The sequence below is a fragment of the Dermacentor albipictus genome, chromosome 8 (genome assembly GCF_038994185.2).
Source record: "Dermacentor albipictus isolate Rhodes 1998 colony chromosome 8, USDA_Dalb.pri_finalv2, whole genome shotgun sequence".
NCBI lineage: Eukaryota > Metazoa > Arthropoda > Arachnida > Ixodida > Ixodidae > Dermacentor > Dermacentor albipictus.
In genome coordinates, this window is record NC_091828.1 from 62,609,677 (window position 1) to 62,629,478 (window position 19,802).

The 19,802-nt window shown below is 47.7% G+C and overlaps 1 protein-coding gene across 2 annotated transcripts in view; it reads left to right on the forward strand.

The window, feature by feature from the left end:
* Positions 1–779: 779 nt before the first annotated feature.
* LOC135921780 (uncharacterized) overlaps positions 780–19,802 on the forward strand; it is a 132,395-nt gene continuing 113,372 nt past the window's right edge. For both annotated transcript variants that reach the window (XM_070523491.1, XM_070523492.1), the window contains exons 1-5: positions 780–868; positions 7,886–7,918; positions 9,518–9,577; positions 15,619–15,642; positions 16,983–16,995. In XM_070523491.1, the coding sequence (XP_070379592.1) occupies positions 817–868; positions 7,886–7,918; positions 9,518–9,577; positions 15,619–15,642; positions 16,983–16,995 (182 nt within the window). In that variant the 5' untranslated portion in view covers positions 780–816. The remainder of the gene's footprint in view (positions 869–7,885; positions 7,919–9,517; positions 9,578–15,618; positions 15,643–16,982; positions 16,996–19,802) is intronic.

The window sequence follows — 19,802 nt, forward strand, 5'->3', positions numbered from 1 at the left end:
CCTGATCCCTTGCGCCCATCTTAGGCCACAGGACATACTTTATAACAAACGCCTCAATCGGACAAACTGTAGACTCTTGCCATCGCGCAGGCGCGCCCCAGACTGGCCGAGATTGTACGAACTACTTCAAAACGCGTGGCGCACTGCTCGTGGTAAGCCATAATTCTCGAAGTACATATTGAAGAGAAATATTCAATCCTCATCCCGTCCTTGCAAAAGTAGATGCCCAGCAATGCTGTCGAGAACCACCACTACAACTGCTGAGGGAAGTATGCAGTGGTTCGTTGCTTGATAGTAATAGTAGTAATGTTAATTTAGAATAATTGTAGTAAGGGCAATAATGGTTTTTTGAGCGCAAGACACCACAGCTTCTTGTGCTGTTGCTTTTTCCCTTGCCGCTCTTATGAAATCTTAACTATGCGTTGCCTACCTATAGTGGTGCTTGGCTGTAACAGCGATGAGATTAATTACTAGGCTGATTCTTTTATGTACAAAATAGTAGTGACCTAATTTCGGCGTCGCCAGCTGCCGCCACCGTGGCAGGTTGCGCTGTAGTAATCTTTACCGGGAAAGTATGCTGGTATTGCTACGTGCTTCGCATTTTCATCAGTAGCTCCTTAACATCAATTATTTTGTTCGGATGCCTGTTTACCACTTGTTTGGTATAAAAACGAATGCAGTTCCGTATTTTGTGTGCGTAATTCCAAAGAATCTACGCACTTCTTGCTTCACTCTGCGGAGTTGAAGCCTGCGTCACCTGCACCGCAGGTCAACCCGGCATTTCTCCAGCTCCGGGATCGATCCGCATTTTTGCCCATGGACGGCGCCACGGAAATGCGGGCACCGGAGAGTCTAACAGCCTCGTTGTGTAGGTGTTCGCGTCTTAATAAGAAGGAGTTTGTTGTTCTTAATCTCGTCGTCTGCTTGTCTAATGTTATCCATAATTCGCCTAATCTTGTGCCATTTTCAGAATCAAGTTGCTATTATAGTGCTGCCGCCAAACTGACTTCTCTTAATTTCGTTGCTTGTTTTTAGTTTAATTGGCCTAATTTAAACTGAAGGGCTTTGCCTCCTCCCGCGGCATTACCATCCGATTCACCAACAGTGGGCATGTGTCAAAGTTGAAGTGGTCATAATCATCATCACTGTCGGAGCATCGTCTCGTGTCAGCAGCACCTTCCGCCTCGCGGCTACGTTCTCTTCCCATACTATTTTCAAAGCCTTGCAGTATGAATGACCCAGGTGAGTGGAACGGTGGTATTTGCATTTTCATTGTAACGGAAACAAGGAGCAAATGCAGCTTGCACTAAATGCAGCTCAGTAGGCCCAACTGCCGTGCTCTCAGCTTCATCCTGGTACCTGACGAGGCGATATGGACGAAAAAGTGACTCGCCGATGCAACCGTTTGCGTTACTGAATGTTTACACCCAAGCAGAACTACCGACATTTATTGACCAAGTAATACATATTACGATCAGAAAATATGTTACCTAACATTCTTCTCTAATACAGTCCAAAGAATTTTGGCAGAATGAGCATGGCCGCTCAATTCCACGCCGACATAATGAAGACGCCGATCTCTTGTCTCCAAATCCCCAGCATTTGCTTGCATACAACAGCGTAGCTCCGTTTTTCGAGTAGTCTGTGATAAGCAACCCTCCGCGCAGTGTCCGTTGTTGTATTGTGCTGAGTCACGGCGAGGCCTAGCAACCAGGAGCACGGCGAAGATTGACGCGAAGAAGTGTTAACCCGAGGCGGCGTCTCCGGAGCAAGGATCTCAAAATTCGATGCGTCAGTGTCCGCGCCTCTATTCGACCGGGAAACCCGCCGTAGGTACCAAGAGCCCACAGGTGAACGCAAGAGCCGCATGAGCGCGTACTCTCGCACCGTCACACTAACGGAATCGTTGCGTCTTTCTATTCCTCTGTGTATTCGCCATGCCGCTTGTAAGTTAGACCTGTTTCCTTTGCCACTGCGTTTGTTTGGACCTACGCTGCCTACGATCAAGTCTAGCATGCGGCTGCACCACAAAAATGCATTCGGTTTGCGCACACATGCGTCGTCCGCTTGTATGTACGTACTGGCTGTTCCCTAAGTATCATGCCGAAAGACCACTAGAGCACACACGTTCACAACAGGACTGTACTGCGACATTTAGCGGACGCTTTAGCGGACTCTGCAAAGATTGTCGATACGGCACGACAGTAGGCAGCTGCAGGACACAACACCCATGAAGGGTGGAAACGTGGGAATCTGTAGGTTGACTAGTTATTATTTAGGCGAAAGCCTTATGAGTTTCATTAGTCGAACTTGAGCCAAAACACGTCGACAACGTGAATGACACAAAAAGGCTACGAACCTTCGATCTTTGGTGGGAGCTGAGCCACAACGTTTGTGGGAATCCAACCCATCACCTTTGGTGTTAGTGAAGAGGAAGTTAATTACGATAGCGTTAGGGCACTCGAACCCACTACTTTTGGGGGGAGTCGATCGCGCCATCTTGGTGGTAATTAGGGCGAAGTTAATTAAGGCACAAGTATTAAGATATAGTTCAATAGGGTACTTGAACCCACGAGCTTTGGTGCTAACGAAAGCGAACTTAATTAATAAAGGAAAATCACACATCCACCCGTTCGTAGCAATTGCTACAAAGGAAACCCATACGGGTTACTCGAAAGAAAAGCCTTAGAGTTGAAGAAAAATTCGTCTTGGTTCGGGACTCGAACCCGGGACCACCGCCTTTCCGGGGCAGCCGCTCTACCATCTGACCTAACAAGGCGGCTAGCAGATGGCAGGGCGAAGTCGAATTTGTCGACAACACACGAAGCAAAGGCATGTGTTTGTTGTGTAGTTCTGAACTATACGTCAAAGCGAAGGTAATTAAGGCGCAGTTAAATGAGATATGCACTCGAACCCACGACCTTGGACTGGAGTCGAATCCTCGACCTTTGGAATTGAGGGATGACTAAATGAAGTACAATAAGCGAATTGAGGGGATGAGTAAGCAAATTAAGGGGATGGGTAAGCGAATTAGCATGACGAGCAAGGGAACTAAGAGGAACCTTTAGCTCGGCGGAGTGTATCTAAGTACATGGGAAGAAGAAATAGTTTTTCTCGGCAACCAGAGCACCAAATTTATTTGTTTGTTGCAATTTATTAGAAAATTATAAAATATAGTGACTGCTGGTAGCGAATTTCCGATACAGGGAGTCATTGTTTTAGTAAAAATTCGAAAACCCCGCAAATTTTCAGAAAGCTGCGCTATTAAGCTTACAACTCTAAGAGAGCAATGAAACATGGCATAATTCCGCAAATTGCATCTAATATTGCATCTAAAGCGGATAAATTTGACGCATTACACAGGGCTCTAAAACGTATCCCTAATGTTTAAGTAGGACTATTGCAAAACCCTTGTAAACGATGTACCCCATTCACGTAAGACATAAACTGAAACACCTAATTTGTCGGCTTTGAATGCTCTAATGGATGCAGTTTACCAAGTTGTTACATCTGTCCTAGGTGCAGAGCGACGAATTTGTAAACTTCGTACTTGTATGTTTTTTTTGCCTTATCAAGTTAAAAAAAACACATTTTAAGAGTTCCCTCACCACGCCCCTTCGCAAATTTTAGTTAAGCGCTGGAAGTATATACGTGTCCTCTACGGAGCGCTCTAAAGCAAAAATTTTTTAAATCGCCTCATTAATAGCCCCGATCTAAATATTTCAGTGCCGCGAACCCATTATTTCAGCAGGCAAGCTCCACTGCCAAGCGAGGCACCTTCTCCATTCATCCCAACTAGCCTACTCAAGGGAAATTCCTTCCCTGCGTTCTCCAATACCTGACCTCGAGGATGGCATGACGCATGCGTCACGGGCACCGCCTTCATTTTTTCTTTTCGTTTCTTTTGCGTGCGGCGCGGCGCACTTCCGCTGAAGGCGTCGTGCGCAAGCTGTTGTGATTGTGTTGTGATTGCCGCAGTGCACGAGGATACATACTAGTGGTATTAGTGCGACACGAACACTGAGGCACGCACAAGCCGGTGAGAGAGAATGATCCCGCGCTGGAACACAGTAGAAGGCGGCATAGTTTCGGTGTCCGCGCGCGCGACTGCATGAGGTGGGAACAAGCTGACGAAACGGAAGAACGTCTCTCTTGCTGCGGTGCGAAGTAAGCCAAAAGCATGCAGACATTCGGTTTGTGAGTTTTATTATTTCGCTAAGCTTTAATTCGTTCGTTCAAGCAACATATTACACAAATACCAGATGTTGACATGAATAAATACGAAGTCATGTCCCACCACGAGCGGCGTCTCAGTGCAAAGTAGGCGCAGGACATAGCAGGCGTGTACGTAGGCGCATTATCATGTGTGCGTCATCTTCCGGCTTGGATTGCGCTGGCCGCGAGGAGAAGGAAGAACGGCGTTGGGTTTGAAATTTCAGAATTTTCCGCGACGCGTAGCGATGTAAAACTTTGCAGACGTGAACGTTAGCGCGCGATGTATGTTCTGCGTTTCTCAGCTCAAAATGGCCAGACTTGGTGACGGACCTTTTTAGATACTCAGGCTTTAAATCAAAATTCCGCTTGCAACACCAAGCAGAATTTAACTTTGTCTTGCAAATGCAACAAATTTCTTTAAATTTGGCCTAGTGGTTATCTGAAAAATGACTTTCTGCGTTTTGCATGTATTCGAATAGGCGGCATCGGAGTAGGGCCTGAGCTAATGCTTCCTCTTAAGATAAGTAAGGGAATTAAGAGGGATGACTAAGCGAATTAGGGTGGATTAGTAGCTCTTGTGTCCGTCTTTAATGCTACGGCACTTGGGCTTTCGCCTTCCAGTCGTCTTACGGATAACATAAGAGACGCTGTGAGTTTTCGGTTGAACAGAGTAAAAATGTGTATGAAGCGTGAAATCAGGTTGACACTGCGTAGAAGCTGCTTTATATGGAGAATTATTCATGCATCTCAACCCCTTTGTCGCAATGCAAGTAGCTGTCTGGAGTAAATATGGCATGCTGTCGTAGATGTTTTACTATGTTTTGTACATGCACATTCAGCATATTATACACACTACTTTACATTCCAGCATACCGTTCTTTTTACGCATTTGCCTTTGAATTGTTCTAAACAATATGTGAATATCAATGCGACTTCTTATCGCTTTTCCAATACTAATTGTTGCTTTCAAAAAATAGCCAACAACCACATAATCTTTCCTTCAATAAGTAGAGCATATCAGATGACGTTACAAACGATGTAGTTAAAGCGCTGTGTTTATTCAATCCGATTACGAGCGCAGGAAAGTTCGTATTGCGCAAATCACAATCGGTGAAGTGAAATAGATAGAGATAAAACTCGGAAGCCCGGGCACGCCGCAAGGATCAGTCTTATCTGCCTTTCTTTTCAATGTAGCTAGGATTGGCCTGCTAGCAGATCTAGAAAATACAGAAGGATTACAGCCTAGCCTGTACGCCGATGATATCACCCTTTGGGTAACAGGTGGAAGTGATTGGCAGATAGAGGAAGTTCTTCAAACAGCCGTACTTACGGTCGACAAATACGTCGTGGACAAAGGATTGAGATGCTCGCCCCAAAAATGAGAATTACTTGTATACCGACCGACGCGCAAAGGCCGTAAAATTCTACGTATAAACCGAACGTCACGCTTTTCGTAAATGGCAGCCAAATACTCATTGTCGACAGCAATACAGTCCTCGGACTCCACGTGTCAGCGAACGGCCAGAACGAGGAAACAATCAGAATACTAGAAAACAACGCGCAACAAACAATGAAGCTAATTAAGAGAATAGCTAATCGCCATTATGGGATGAAAGATGACAATCTGGTACGACGAGTCCCGGCTTTTGTCATCAGCCGCATAGTATATGCAACCCCTTACCTAAATCTCCAAGTAGCAGAAAAGACAAAAATGGAAGCCATCATTTGATGGTCATTCAAACAAGCCACAGGTTTGCCGATAACCACATCGAATGACAGGCTCCTAGCCATAGCTGTCCACAACACATTCGAAGAACTCATACAAGCCCATACGATAGCGCATTACGAAAGACGCACACAAAGACCTACTGGAAAACACGTACTTAACAAGCTTAGAGCAACATACGCATCACAGTATGGCACTAAAGCAGACATTCCCCAAGACATAAGGAAGCAGCTTTTTATCCTACCGCTACCAATAACCATGCATCTCGAACACCACAGTGAAAGGCGGGAGGAGAGGGCACGGGCTATACGGAGGCGATTTCAACGCTCTCAGAACATCGTGTACCTGGTCGTGGCAGAGTACAGGACTAATCAGAACATGTCTATCGTTGCAGTGAACGTGTACGGTGACCTTAGGATCAGCGGGTCGATTAAAATCAACAGAGGCGAGGTGGCTGAGGAATCGGCCATTGCTTGCGCAATGGCTTCCGCACTGGCCACGATAATAGTCAGTGATTCTAAAACCGCAGTTTTAAATTACGCAAAGTAACAGCTGTGTCTTACCAGTACTCACGCACGGGGAAGAAACCTGGAGGCTTACGAAAAGGGTTCTACTTAAATTGAGAAAGACGCAACGAGCTATGGAAAGAAGAATGATAGGTGTAACGTTAAGGGATAAGAAAAGAGCAGATTGGGTGAGGGAACAAACGCGGGTAAATGTCATCTTAGTTGAAATCAAGAAAAAGAAATGGGGCATGGGCAGGACATGCAATGAGGAGGGAAGATAACCGATGGTCATTAAGGGTTACAGAATGGAAGCGTAGCAGGGCGTGGCAGAAAGTTGGGTGGGCGGATGAGATTAAGAAGTCTGCAGGAACAACATGGCCACAATTAGTACATGACCCGGGTAGTTGGAGAAGTATGGGAGAGGCATTTGCCCTGCAGTGGACGTAAGCAGGATGATGATGATGATGATGATGAAAGGGGCGCGTTTTGTCGCAATCACAACGAATCCTGGCACACTTCCGCTGTCAGCGGGTTGTCCATATAATCTGGCCACCTGCGCACTCCTTTCTCCCCGGCAACGAGGCGGCCGGCACCGTGGCTCGAGGACTCACAAGCCGAGTCACCGGGGCGCCGCGGCGGGGGCTGACAGCGGATCGGATGCTTCGCTACAGGGAGATAACTAACCATTATAGATTCGGGAGAACACGTTTTCCTTCCGCACACCCCTCACTTAATAAGCAGCAGGCAGAGGCGTGGCGCCTCCTTCAAACAAGTACGTATTTGAATCCGGTGACTTATAATCATTATTACACTGACCAATATTCGGCCAAATGTAAATTTTGTCAAGAAAGGGAGGACCTGGATCACATTATCTGGACGTGCCTTCGGGCGCCCCGACAGGGCCAAAAATTAAGGACTGGAAGCAGTGGGAGACCGTGTTGCTCAGCTGGGGCCCCGAAGACCAACTTTGGGCCGTCTAGCAGGCTGAGAATGCCGCAAGAGCTCAGTGCCTTGAGGCCGCCATCTAGGCGGGGTTGCCTCCCCCCCCCCCCCACTCTTCCGGCTATATAAATAAAGGTTATTTCTCTCTCTCTTTCGCATACCTCACATGTGAAAGCGATCTGGTCATTCGTAATCGTATGAAACCTCAGAGCGTGAGTCGACTTTACTTGTTTCTACTGTTCTGTGAATTTACACGACGAATGATGTTCTCATTGAAGCATTGCGTATGTTTCTTGTCGTGAAGAGCAAATGGTGCGCTTAAAAAAAAAGATTCATGTTTCATGTGGATACTTTTAGCGCTTTCTGCTGGCGTAAACGATTAGGCGGCTTTTCTTTTCGCCAATTCAACCGCAGCACAGTACCTTTAATTTTCGAAGCTTTTTTCGCTGATGTTTTGAGTACATCTAACCGCATGGCGTTTGCATTATTGGCGCAGATCCATATTATTTCGCCGACGATGTGGGAACGCGTAAGTATGCAAAACAAGCATGCCAAGTCGTTCGTTCTTATTTATTATCGTTTGAGCGCAACAAATTAGTATTCATGCCCGAAAGGCTCGTGTGACAAGGCACAGCAAGCCCGCCTGTGTCGGGCCCGTTGTGCTTAAATGCTTTGCTGGGGGATCGATGCAGGGACTCACTGAAACAACATAGAGAGGAGGAACAGCGGGTGCGATAAAATAATTCACGCCGTTCGCTTGGCGCAAAGCTATGACTTCACCAGGAAACGGCGACAGAGTGTTTAAAGCACACGTGCCTGGGGAAATTAGTTTGCCGCATATGGTACAATGTCGTTTGATCAAAGCGGGCCGACGGGCTACAAATGCGAGCGAAAGCTGCATTTAATTCGATTGCCCCAGTGCGTGGCATTTTCATAACGACCCGAGGGAAAGCATTTGTTTCTTATTCATGTAGAATTCATTAATATTATTATGCAAGATTTAGTAAGAGCAATCTAGATTCACCTGCATAATCATGCTTTTGACATTTGCGTTCTGGTTAAAATTTTCTACGGGAAGCGGTGTTTCCATTTGGGTACCATAAGGGGTCCCTTGAGACGCATGCACGTCAGGAAGACCTATAATACAATTATTGCTTCTACCTTGGCAACTGAAATAACCACGCGCCTTACACTGATGGCCTTCTGTAGACGAAAAAAAAAAACAACACTGCATACGCGGGTCGCATGCACAAATGGCACTGTTTTCCGGCCACGCATGAGGCCATCGTAACCAAATTAAGCCTCTCGCTCGGCGTCCAGTGAGGTATAGCTTGACATTACATTTATTGATCGCAGCCGCCGTGCTTGGGTTTTAGATAGCTCACTTTTCCAGTGTAGTTATATTCAATCAAGCTGAAACCAGCGCACACTGGATGTTGTAAGGTTTACAAATGGCTTACAAATCTGGCATTTGTTGAGAAAGTTTCACGGGTCCTCGGGCACAGCGCCCCCCGTTTCGAACTGAGGGCCCAAAAATGTCGCCGACAAACTCGGGTGGTAAGGCAGGCAGATGTCCATTCACGCCCTTCACCTTTTACCACGGAGGCCTCGCTACATGGAGGAAATGGGTGCGATCGATAGGTTAAACCGTAGGACTCATATTGGCTGTCTCTTAAATTAAGAGTGGAATCTTTGCGATGTGTGAATAAATGTCGCATATGGTTAAGTCATTTCTGTGCCCTAGTGCCCATACAATCAAAGTCGCACAAAGATGTTTTACTTACACCTCCGCGGCTTCATCACTGACAGAGCCTCCCCGGTTTTCCATTCTTGCAGTACATATAGTTATTGATGTTGGGTAAAAAGCTGTAGTCAGTAAAGCGAAGCTTGGTTTAGTTTTCTCTGAAGACCATACATGATACTGTATTGAAAATTAGCGCTTAAATATTATAACATTCAATGCGAGATAGCTAACCATTAAGTGCATTATACGTTTCATTGGCACTATCAGCGCGTATGCAAGCTATTGTTGATTTCTCTAACTTACACGTATAGATTTCGCACCACTTGGCCACTGTCGCTTTGTATCTCAACTAACGCTACATTTTTCATTGTACCACACGTATAGCCTACGGGGCCACACCATACACGGCCACACCTTATGGGACTGCATCACAATGGCGTGCATGTAAGTACTAGCTGTCAAAGAGTACAAATCCTGAAATATTGTTCCATCAACATTTTTACTAGGTGCAGCACATGAGCTCATGGATCATTGTAATTTGCAGCAGACCATGGTACCGATTTGCAAATCACGTACAGTCTCGGTGAAATGTTCTCAGTTCGAGATGGTGACTTGTCCCCTTGTCGCGGGCTTTTTTTAGATTCTATGTACTCCAAGCTTTAGAAGAAGAAAATTATGCTCTTTCTGCGAATTCACCACATCCGAGTGCAATAGTTACTACACTTTACTTAGGAGCCCTTCCGCTCATGCAAATAATAACTCGGTTGTGCATAACCTGCCCTCCCAAATTGATAGGGGAATGTATACATCCAGAAAGAAAGAATGGAAATTTAAATAAATCTTTTGTTTTGACGCTACACCTTGGGCATTATTTCTTTGATGAAGCATACAAATGCATAGCGTAGACGGAAGTTGCCCCTATCTGTGTGTGAGACCCGAGCCGAAGATTGATTGATTGGAAAACGTAGGCATTTCGTTGATGGAGGCAAAAAAAAGAAATCATAATGTTGTTCATTACTTTTCAGCGAATGGGGGACCTACTGTGAGATATGTGGTCTTTGTCGTTCTTTTCGTTATGTAAAACTCACTACCTTACGCAATACAATGAAGCGAGATGGGGCTTACAAGTTCCTTTTATGTTTCAAACATTGTTACGTAGAAAGACGCAGACGAAAAGCTATGTACAAGTATATTTACAAGAAAATATGCTGCGCTTGGCCAAGAGGCAACAGCCCGCGCTAGCTTCTAATCGTCGTCGTCGTCTTCTTACTGCTAGGCTCTTCATCATTGGAAATACTATCCCGTAGCACTACCCCCGGCGGCAAAAGCGCTGTCCCGGAGCGACAAAAGGCCGGAGTCTGAAGCAGTGTAGTAGGTCTTGAGCCTACTGACGTGCATGACATAACTAGATGCCGGAGTAGATGACGAGGTTGAGCTCACAGGAGCAATTCCGTAGGTCACAGGCGTCACCTGGCGCAGCACGCGGTAGGGCCCTGTGTATCGCGAAAGGAGCTTTTGTGCAAGTCCGACGTGACGAGAGGGCGACCACAAGAGCACGAGCGCACCAAGCGAAAACTGTACGTCACGGTGGCGGGCGTTGTACTGACGCTGCTGAGTGGTTTGCGAGTCCGTCAGTCGGGCACGGGCAAGCTGGCGTGCATGGTCGGCGAGGGCGATGGCGTCGCGTGCATACTCGCTTGTTGAGATCGAAGCAGGAGGAAGTGCCGTGTCAAGGGTCAAGGTCGGTTCGCGACCGTAGAGTAGATAAAAGGGAGAAAATCCGGCGGTGTCGTGCCGGGAAGAATTATATGCAAATGTGACGTAAGGATGTGCAATGTCCAAGTCGTGGTGGTCCTTGGAAACGTACTTGGACAGCATATCGGTAAGAGTATGGTTTAACCGCTCTGTTAGACCATTGGTTTGAGGATGGCATGAAGTAGTCAGTTTGTGTTGAATGGAGCAGGAACGCACAATGTCAGCGATAAATTTCGAGAGGAAGTTTCGACCATGGTCAGTAAGTAGCCGTCGCGGGGCGCCATGAAGCAAGATAATGTCACGCAAGAGAAAGTCCGCGACGTCAATGGCGCAACTGGTAGGGAGAGCCCGCGTGATAGCGTATCGGGTGGCGTAATCAGTTGCGCCGGCTACCCATTCGTTCCCAGAGGATGACATGGGAAAGGGACCGAGAAGGTCTAAGCCAACACGAAAGAACGGTTCCACAGGGACAGTGATCTGCTGGAGATGACCAGCAGGTAGCACCTGAGGTGTTTTCCGACGCTGGCAGGGATCACAGGCAGCAACATAGCGTCGGACGGAGCGAGCGAGACCAGGCCAATAGAAGCGGCGGTGGACGCGGTCATACGTGCGGGTTACCCCAAGATGTCCTGCAGTGGGTGCGTCATGCATCTCAAAGAGCACAGTCTGTCGTAGATGTTTTGTCACGAGACGAAGATCAGGGCCATCAGGGAGGAAGTTCCTTCGGTACAGAATGCCGCCCTGGAGGACATATCGGCAAATGGATGCGTCGGTTGGTGTAGAGCGCAGACGCTCGATGAGCAGTCGCAGCGATAGGCCGCGGTACTGCTCATCAGCGATGTTAGCGAAGGCAGACACAGAGAAAATGCCGTCGGTGGTACTACTGTCGGCGTCTTCAGGCTCGTCTACCGGGTAGCAAGACAGGCAGTCAGCGTCCTTGTGTAGTCGGCCAGATTTGTTGGTGACAGAGAACGAATATTCTTGGAGGCGTAAGGCCCAGCGACCAAGTCTTCCTGTAAGGTCTTTCAATGAGTATAACCATTAAAGCGCGTGATGGTCTGTGACAACGGAAAAGGGTCGGTCATATAAGTATGGGCGGAACTTCACAACCGCGCAAACTAGGGCCAGACAGTCACGCTCAGTGATGGAATAGTTGCGCTCCGCGGGCGAGAGGAGCCTGCTGGCGTAAGCGATAACACGGTCGTGGCCACGCTGGCGTTGTGCCAGTACTGCGCCAATTCCGTTACCGCTGGCATCAGTAGGGACTTCGGTGGCGCAGAAGGACCGAAATGGGCCTGAACAGGAGGCGTGGTGAGAAGGTCGATTAGAAGCGAGAATGCAGAGGCCTTGTTATCGCCCCGCTGGAAAGTGGCGTCTTTTTTCAAAAGCTCGGTTAGTGGTCGTACTATGGCCGCGAAATTTTTCACGAAACAGCGGAAGTACGAACAAAGACCGATGAAACTGTGCACATCTGTCACACACTTTGGAACAGGGAATTGCGTAAGAGCATGGATCTTGCCTGGGTCCGGTTGCACTCCGTTTGCGTCAACGAGATGTCCAAGGACGGTAATCTGACGACGGTCGAATTGGCACTTCGATGCATTGAGTTGCAGACCGGCTCGACGAAAAACGTCCAGGACTGCTGAGACGCGCTCGAGGTGCGTAGTGAACGTTGGGGAGAAGACTATATCGTCGTCAAAGTAGCACAGGCACGTGTACCATTTGAAACCGTGAAGAAGGGAGTCGATCATGCGTTCAAAAGTGGCAGGAGCGTTACATAGACCGAATGGCATCACTTTGAATTAATAAAGACTGTCGAGTGTTACAAAAGCAGTCTTCTTGCGGTCGACATCGTCCACTGCAATCTGCCAGTAGCCGGAGCGAAGTTCAATAGACGAGAAATAGCGAGCGACGTGGAGGCAGTCAAGGACATCATCAGTGCGAGGTAGGGGATACACTTCTTTCTTCTTAACCCTGTTAAGGTGCCGATAATCCACGCAAAAGTGCCATGAGCCATCCTTTTTTACCAGTACAACAGGTGACGCCCATGGACTACATGACGGTTCGATAATGTTCTTTGCAAGCATTTTGCGAACCTCGGCGTGAACAGCTTGACGCTCAGCTGGTGACACTCGATACAGGCGGCGATGAGTAGGAGGGACATCGCCGGTATTAATGCGATGTTTAACAGCTGGAGTTTGGGCCAAAGGACGATCGTGAAAGTCAATAATATCGTGGTACGAAAAAAGAACGCGGTAGAGCTCACGAGCGTGCTCCGACGGTATGTCGGGCGCAATCACCTTCTGAAAGTCGGCGATGGTACAAGTTGCCGACCGCGATGGTAGAGGAGGATCAGCTGAATCGTCGTCTACTGCAATAGATGCTATTGAATGACCCTCGAATGAGCAAAGCTGGGCCAGAGATATCCCACGCGGCAGCACTTGTGTCGTCAAGCCAAAGTTGACCACTGGCAGGCAGACGAAATTCGCCGTAATAGATAACACTGTATGAGGTACTGCTATCCCGTGTGTAAGGAGGACGTCCTGCATAGCAGCCGCGATGTAGTGACCGTCGGGGCCTGGACCGTCGGGGATGACACGAAGTCAACGTAAGTCAGTGCCGGAGGTGGCAAGCGAACGAAGTCGACGGAACTGAGGCGACTGGGGTGTGGTTCAGCCGGACCCAGAACAGGCAGGTCAAGGCGGATAGTACTGGCGGAACAATCTATGATAGCAGAATGAGCGGAGATGAGGTCTAAGCCGAGGATGATGTCGTGGGGACAGTGGGCGATGACTGCGAATAGCACAATAGTGGAGCGATCGGCAAAGGAGACGCGGGCGGCACACATACCAATTACGGGGCTGTTCCGCCATTGGCGGCACGGACAACAGGCGTCGTGGCGGGCGTGATTATTTTCCTCAGCCGGGTACAAAGGTCAGTTCTCATTACCGACAAATACAGTGCAGATACCGAAACACCGTCGACTTGCACGTCAAGAAGGTTCAGATGAGTGGGCAATGTCAGTGGAGGATTTGGTAACGTAGGGAGCAGCGCAGCGTCACCTCGAGACGCTGCATCGTCTATTTCCGGCTGGGAGCTGTGTCCGAAGGTAGTCGGCGAACAGGAGCGACGGGGCTGGGGGTGGCGGGATTGTCGTCATTGAGGCGAAGGCGAACGAGAATAGGGGCGGTTCGACGGAGGAGAATATGTGGCGGCATTATCGGAGTAGGCGACATAGGGACGAGAAGGGCCACCTGGGTTGCGAGAGTAGGCAGTATAAGTAGACCGGTTCGGGGAACTCCAGCGACTGCGACAGTGCCGAGGAATATGCCCGATTTGATGGCCGTGTAAACAAATGGGCTTGCCGTCAGCAGTGCGCCATTCAGATGGGTTGCGGGGACGTGGTGAGTAAGAAGATGCAGGGCGGGGCGGAATCGAAGAAGCCAGGCGGGTATCAGGACGATGGGCCGAGCAGATGGTGTGAAGACCCATCTTTTCGAACTCTTGGCGGACAACTGCCTCGATCAGTGAGACCGTGACTGCAAATGTGTTGGTGGGACTGGAGTCGAAGGCAGCCGGATAGGCGGCCTCAATCTCACGCCGGACGATCCTGGTAACATCGGCAGTGTTGCTGGGGCGAGGAGTGTCGGCACAGGAAGATGTCACTGGGGTGTTGGGCAGACGGGCAAACTGCTGGTCAATACGTCGGCTCTTAGCGAGTTCGAAGCGGCGGCACTCTTTTCTAACAGCATTCACCGTGGCTACGTTGTTGCAACCAAGCAAATTGAAGGCGTCATCGGCAATGCCTTTTAGGATGTGGGACCTTGTCGGACTCAGTCATGTGGGTGTCAACTTTGCGGCACAGAGCCAAGACGTCCTGAATGCACGTGACATAGGGCTCTGTTGACGTCTGCACACGGCGGGAACGCGCCAAGTTGGTGACCGTAGGGGTTGCCGAAGAAGTCTCGAAGCTGTGTCTTAAGTGAAACCCAACTGGTGAGCTCATCTTCGTGCGTGCGATACCAAATTCTAGGTGTGCCACCGCGGTAAAAGACTACGTTGGCGAGCATAATAGTAGGGTGCCACCGGTTATTGCGGCTGACGTGTTCATACAGACTGATCCAGTCATCGACGTCTTCCCCATCTTTGCCCGAGAATACGCCAGGATCACGGCGAGCGGGGAGAGTGATGTAGGTCGTCGAGGTGGCAGCAGGTGCCGGAGCCGGTGGAGTCGGGTTGTCGTCACCGCGAGCCAGCCGTACCGTCCACTGCGAAGCTCCGTGACGAGGTACAGGGAACGTCCACCTCCACCAGATATGTTACGTAGGAAGGCGCAGACGAAAGCTATGTACAAGTATATTTGCACGAAAATACGCTGCGCTTGGCCAAGAGGCAACAGCCCGCGCTAGCTTCTAATCGTCGTCGTCGTCTTCTTAGTGCTCGGCTCTTTGTCATTGGAAATGCTATCCCATAGTAATATGGCCCGCTTATTCCTTCCTGTCTGCATGGGTCTCTTCGCAAAGTGTAAAAATATGTTTTAAACTGCATGCGCCAATCCAGAACGCTGGTGTACATAGATTTACGACCACTTCAAGATAAGTTTCGTATCTTTGGTGTGTCATTAATCTACAGTACTTTGGTCAACCATTTGTCAAGCATACTACGTGTTGAAACAATTGCTTCCAATGGCCACCTATAGTGGCGTCTAATTCCCTTAACTTTCTTTGCAGCCTCTCAATCACGCTGGAACCAAGGTGAGCGCAAATAACCAATGAAAAAATCTTGTGAGCATTCTTGCGGATTTTTCGCGAGACGTCTGAATGGCGTTAGGAAAGAGAAGTAAAGCTCTCGCTGTAGTGACAGACAACGTGGAAGCCTGAGGGTCCTTAAATGTCGGGCTATTATTCGGCTCTTACAGCATGCGATGCTGAAAGCGGTATTTCTCCAAATTTCACCAGGATTATCTCGAAAGTGGGAAGCGCAACGTTTCGAACTACGTTTTCAAATGAATACTTTTTTTAGTAACGTCCCAAACATTACTAACAGTTGCTGCTTGACGGAGGGGCTGCTGCTGTAGCTGTCTTGCCGATTAAGCCATACGCAGAACATCAGTCATATAATTAATCGGCTTTTATGCAGCTGCCGCTGCACCAGCAGCCCAGATGGGCCATAGAAGATGTTTCTTATCAGCGGATGCAAGTGATGAAGCAAGAAACGGAGCTTTGACATCCTTACTGCAATGATTACATTATTTAAGGCGCGGAATATATTTAATACCACCACGCTCTCACCGTTATACTCCGAGGTTTGGATTACGTGGTCGGTTGGATTGTCAGCGTATAAATCGGACCTATTCCAGAGACAGTGCCATAGAGAACAGTGCCCATTGCGGAGGCAGTATAATCCACTCGCACTAGGTTCACGTGACTGGCGCGGGCAAAGTCTAGGCGTCTTGCCCAGCAAATGCATAACTTCTGAGCCGCCAAACGCAGTGCAGTAGATAAACTGCTTCAGTGAATATTATTGACCGCTTTTCTAAAACCTCGCTTCAGATAGCTTCTAACGTGTGCTGTCTACGTATTTTTTTTTACATCACTTTATATTCGTAGAACTCTGCTTATGTGACGGTACCTTAGTTTATTTTCTTCGTTGACTGCCGGGACAGAGCGCTGCTGTTGAGTTTTCTGCGTGTCATCCTGTGGGGGCCGCAGTAGCCGCAAAAGGCTCTTTATCCAATTATTTTGTATTTTTACTACAAAAGTAATAAGGAATTATGCAATGAAGCCTGAGGAAAAAAAATTACTTACTCTCTTGCTCATATAAAAAAACACATGCTGGTTGTATTTTGTTACAGTGTGTGACAACAATGAATGGCTTTAGAATGTGCTAGGCTACATAAAATCAAAACACGGCGACAAACCTGACACACGTGAAAGCTGTTCATGTTCTAAATACCAAAGTACGCCGGTTTTCGAGCCATCGCGCTAGAAATCTACTGCCCGAAATTCTATTTCATGAGCAGTGAACGCAAATCTTTGTGCGTGTGTAACTCGATAAAATTTCTATGGTCTGCTTCTTGCACACCTCTTTGTAGAAACAGAACTAAGGTAAGCAAGGAATCGATATTTTTATTTGGCGCATTGGTTTCGTTCACGAGCAGTTGCGAAATTTTTCTCGCTTTTGAGGGTGTCATGAAAAGTAGCAAATTCAATAGCCTACAGCGATACCTGCTACCTTATGAGACTTCGTTTAATGCACAGCCTGTGACATACTCATGCAAGAATCTGTGCCAGACAAGGAAGGAATGCTTCATTAGGAATCTATAGCATTGTCTAACGGTAAATGTCCAGCCATGCTATGCTTGGTATTTAAGCTGGTTTTGTTTTTAAATGGAGGACGCTTAAATATCACATTTAAGAGTGGAACGGGACATCAGTCAACGATCCTTGACTGCTTCTCACGCTTCCCGCAACTGCAGCGTGTGTAACAGTAGTAGACTGTTTTATTTGAGCGTCTTTGTCGGTACGCTCCACTCCGGGTTTTCCCGCTAAGCCACAGTGGAGTGACGGGCGATTTTAACGTTTCAGTTATACGTTTAGCCTAGAGGAGCGGATCTTTCGTAGTTGCTGTGCCTTCTGCCTAAATTCAGGGAAACTAAATAAAATAAAAACACCCATTCATCACTTTCATAAAGCAAAACGAATATATATATGCCCTATTAGTCCAGACGTGTGCATGTATTGCGTCACCAGTCCATTTTATCCGGTGGAAAATAAAGCGCCGTCTTCGGGAATGCCATGTGATGCCAGCGAGAATGCCAGCGAGCTTGCTTTCTGCATGTAATACAATCCTTTCTGACGTCAAGGCTGCCCAACGCGCTGGGCAGCACGCTCCGCTCAGGCAGCTTCACAGCGGAGCGTTTTCCTCGCCCCGCCATCCCGCTTACGGCTAAGCGGACGGCGCATGCGCATTGGCGCTTCCGCTCCGCTCAGCTGCGGAGCGGAGCGTAAACGCGCTCACCTAAAACACACTAGCGTTTACCGGGAAGCGCTCGCGGCTAAGGCTATGAACGAAGGTGGACTTTCTGATAGAGAGGCAGCCTCTCGCTTGGGCCGCGATGCGGTTGAGGCGAGCGCGCCCTTAAAGTGTTTCATGGAAAGGGCGCGCTGCTCCGTGGACCCTGAGATATTTTCGCAATGGGGTGCTCAAATGGCAGATGCCGTCTGCGGTCTGTGGATTGTAGAAACGCTGAAAAAGCTGCTTATTTGGGTTTTCGTGTAACAGGATTACGTTTTCTCGTGTATTCAAATTACAATCCGATTGGTATCATGCCTGTAAGTTGCGTGTAAGTCATAGTTTACAATTTTTTCCAGGTATTTTAGATTGATAAATTGAGTTACTTCAGTCAATTGAACTCCTTGCGTCACATGGAAGGCCTGAGCATACGTGGTTGGCAAATATTTTTGCCGAAACAACGTCCGACGCTGACATCGAATTTTCTGCGACACGGACTGATTAATGCGTTTGCATTAGTAGCATGACACGACATTTTATGAGTGAAGACTGCATTACACTCTACTCTGGACCCAGAAGACATGCTGCGCGTTTAGAAATGCACGCAGTGGCCAATGCCTAAAATAACGATGTGGATAAGGAAAAATGGCTATTTTTAAGCATGGACGCATAAAACACGACAAATCTCAATATCACTGAATGCACAGTACGTGTTGCTTGTCCATAAAACATAATTTTGCTTATGTTTAAAGCACTGTCATCGAGACAACGCCCATCGACGCAATATTCCCTTTGTATAACTGCCAATTTCTGTGTGTCAATATTGTATGAGCACATACCACTGACAGCCATGTCCCCGTGATTTGTTTTGTCAGGAACGCAGTAAAAAGCAGCCACATGAAAATTCTGGAGACAAGCAGCAATCACCGGAAGTGATCAGCTAGGTAGACCTGCGCAGCTTTTTATTACAGATAGGCTGCGCTGTCTTGTCCTGTTAGTGAGACATCATCCAGTCTTCCCTCTGCAAATTTCCTTACAAGTCAGAGTAAGAGTAAATGAAATTGAAAAAGCGATCATTGAAACTTGTGATGGACGTAGGTTTGCACCACTTGTACTCTGCTTTTTTAAAGAGAGAGCACAAGATTTAGAGCTTCGCTGGTGACAAACACACGATGTTGATGCTGACTTGTGCTTAGAGACAGGTTTAATTGGTGGCGTCCGTTAGACTGAATATGCGGCATTGTAATCGCGTTGTCATCCATTCATCCTCCCTGTTTCTTGTGTAGTCCTTGTTTAGTTTTTAATCATATCGTGAGGAGTCAGCAAACAAAGACACCAAAGAAAACAGTAAAAATTATTTGTACTTACTAATTGAATTAAAGAAATGATAAACTAATGACAACGAAAGTGCATGAAAAAAACAACTTTCCGCAGTTGGGGAACGGTGCATGTCTTCGCCTTACGCGTGCTGTGCTCTAACCAACAGCGAGGGTATCGAATCCGGAAACACTGATGCCTTCAGGTAGCATATGAGGATTTATTTACTAGTTGCGCTCACGTAGAAAGATCACGCACCCGTGCCGCCTGGGACTCAATGAATGTTCCACATCCGCCGCCAACGTTTGTGAGTGGTGGCGCTGGCTAACACTCCCAAGGCTCGTTCTGGTAGTAACACAAATACCCAAGCAATTGGATGGGGAAACCGCGCCGGTGTGGCTCAATTGCTTAGAGCATCGCATGCGTAATGCGGAGACGTGGGATCATTCCCCACCTACGGCAAGTTGTTTTTTCATCTACTGTTATTGCCATTAATTTACCATTTGTTTAATTCAATTAGTAAGTACAAGTAATTTCTCTTGTGTTTTCTTTGATGTCTTTCCTTGTTGACCTCTAATGATAT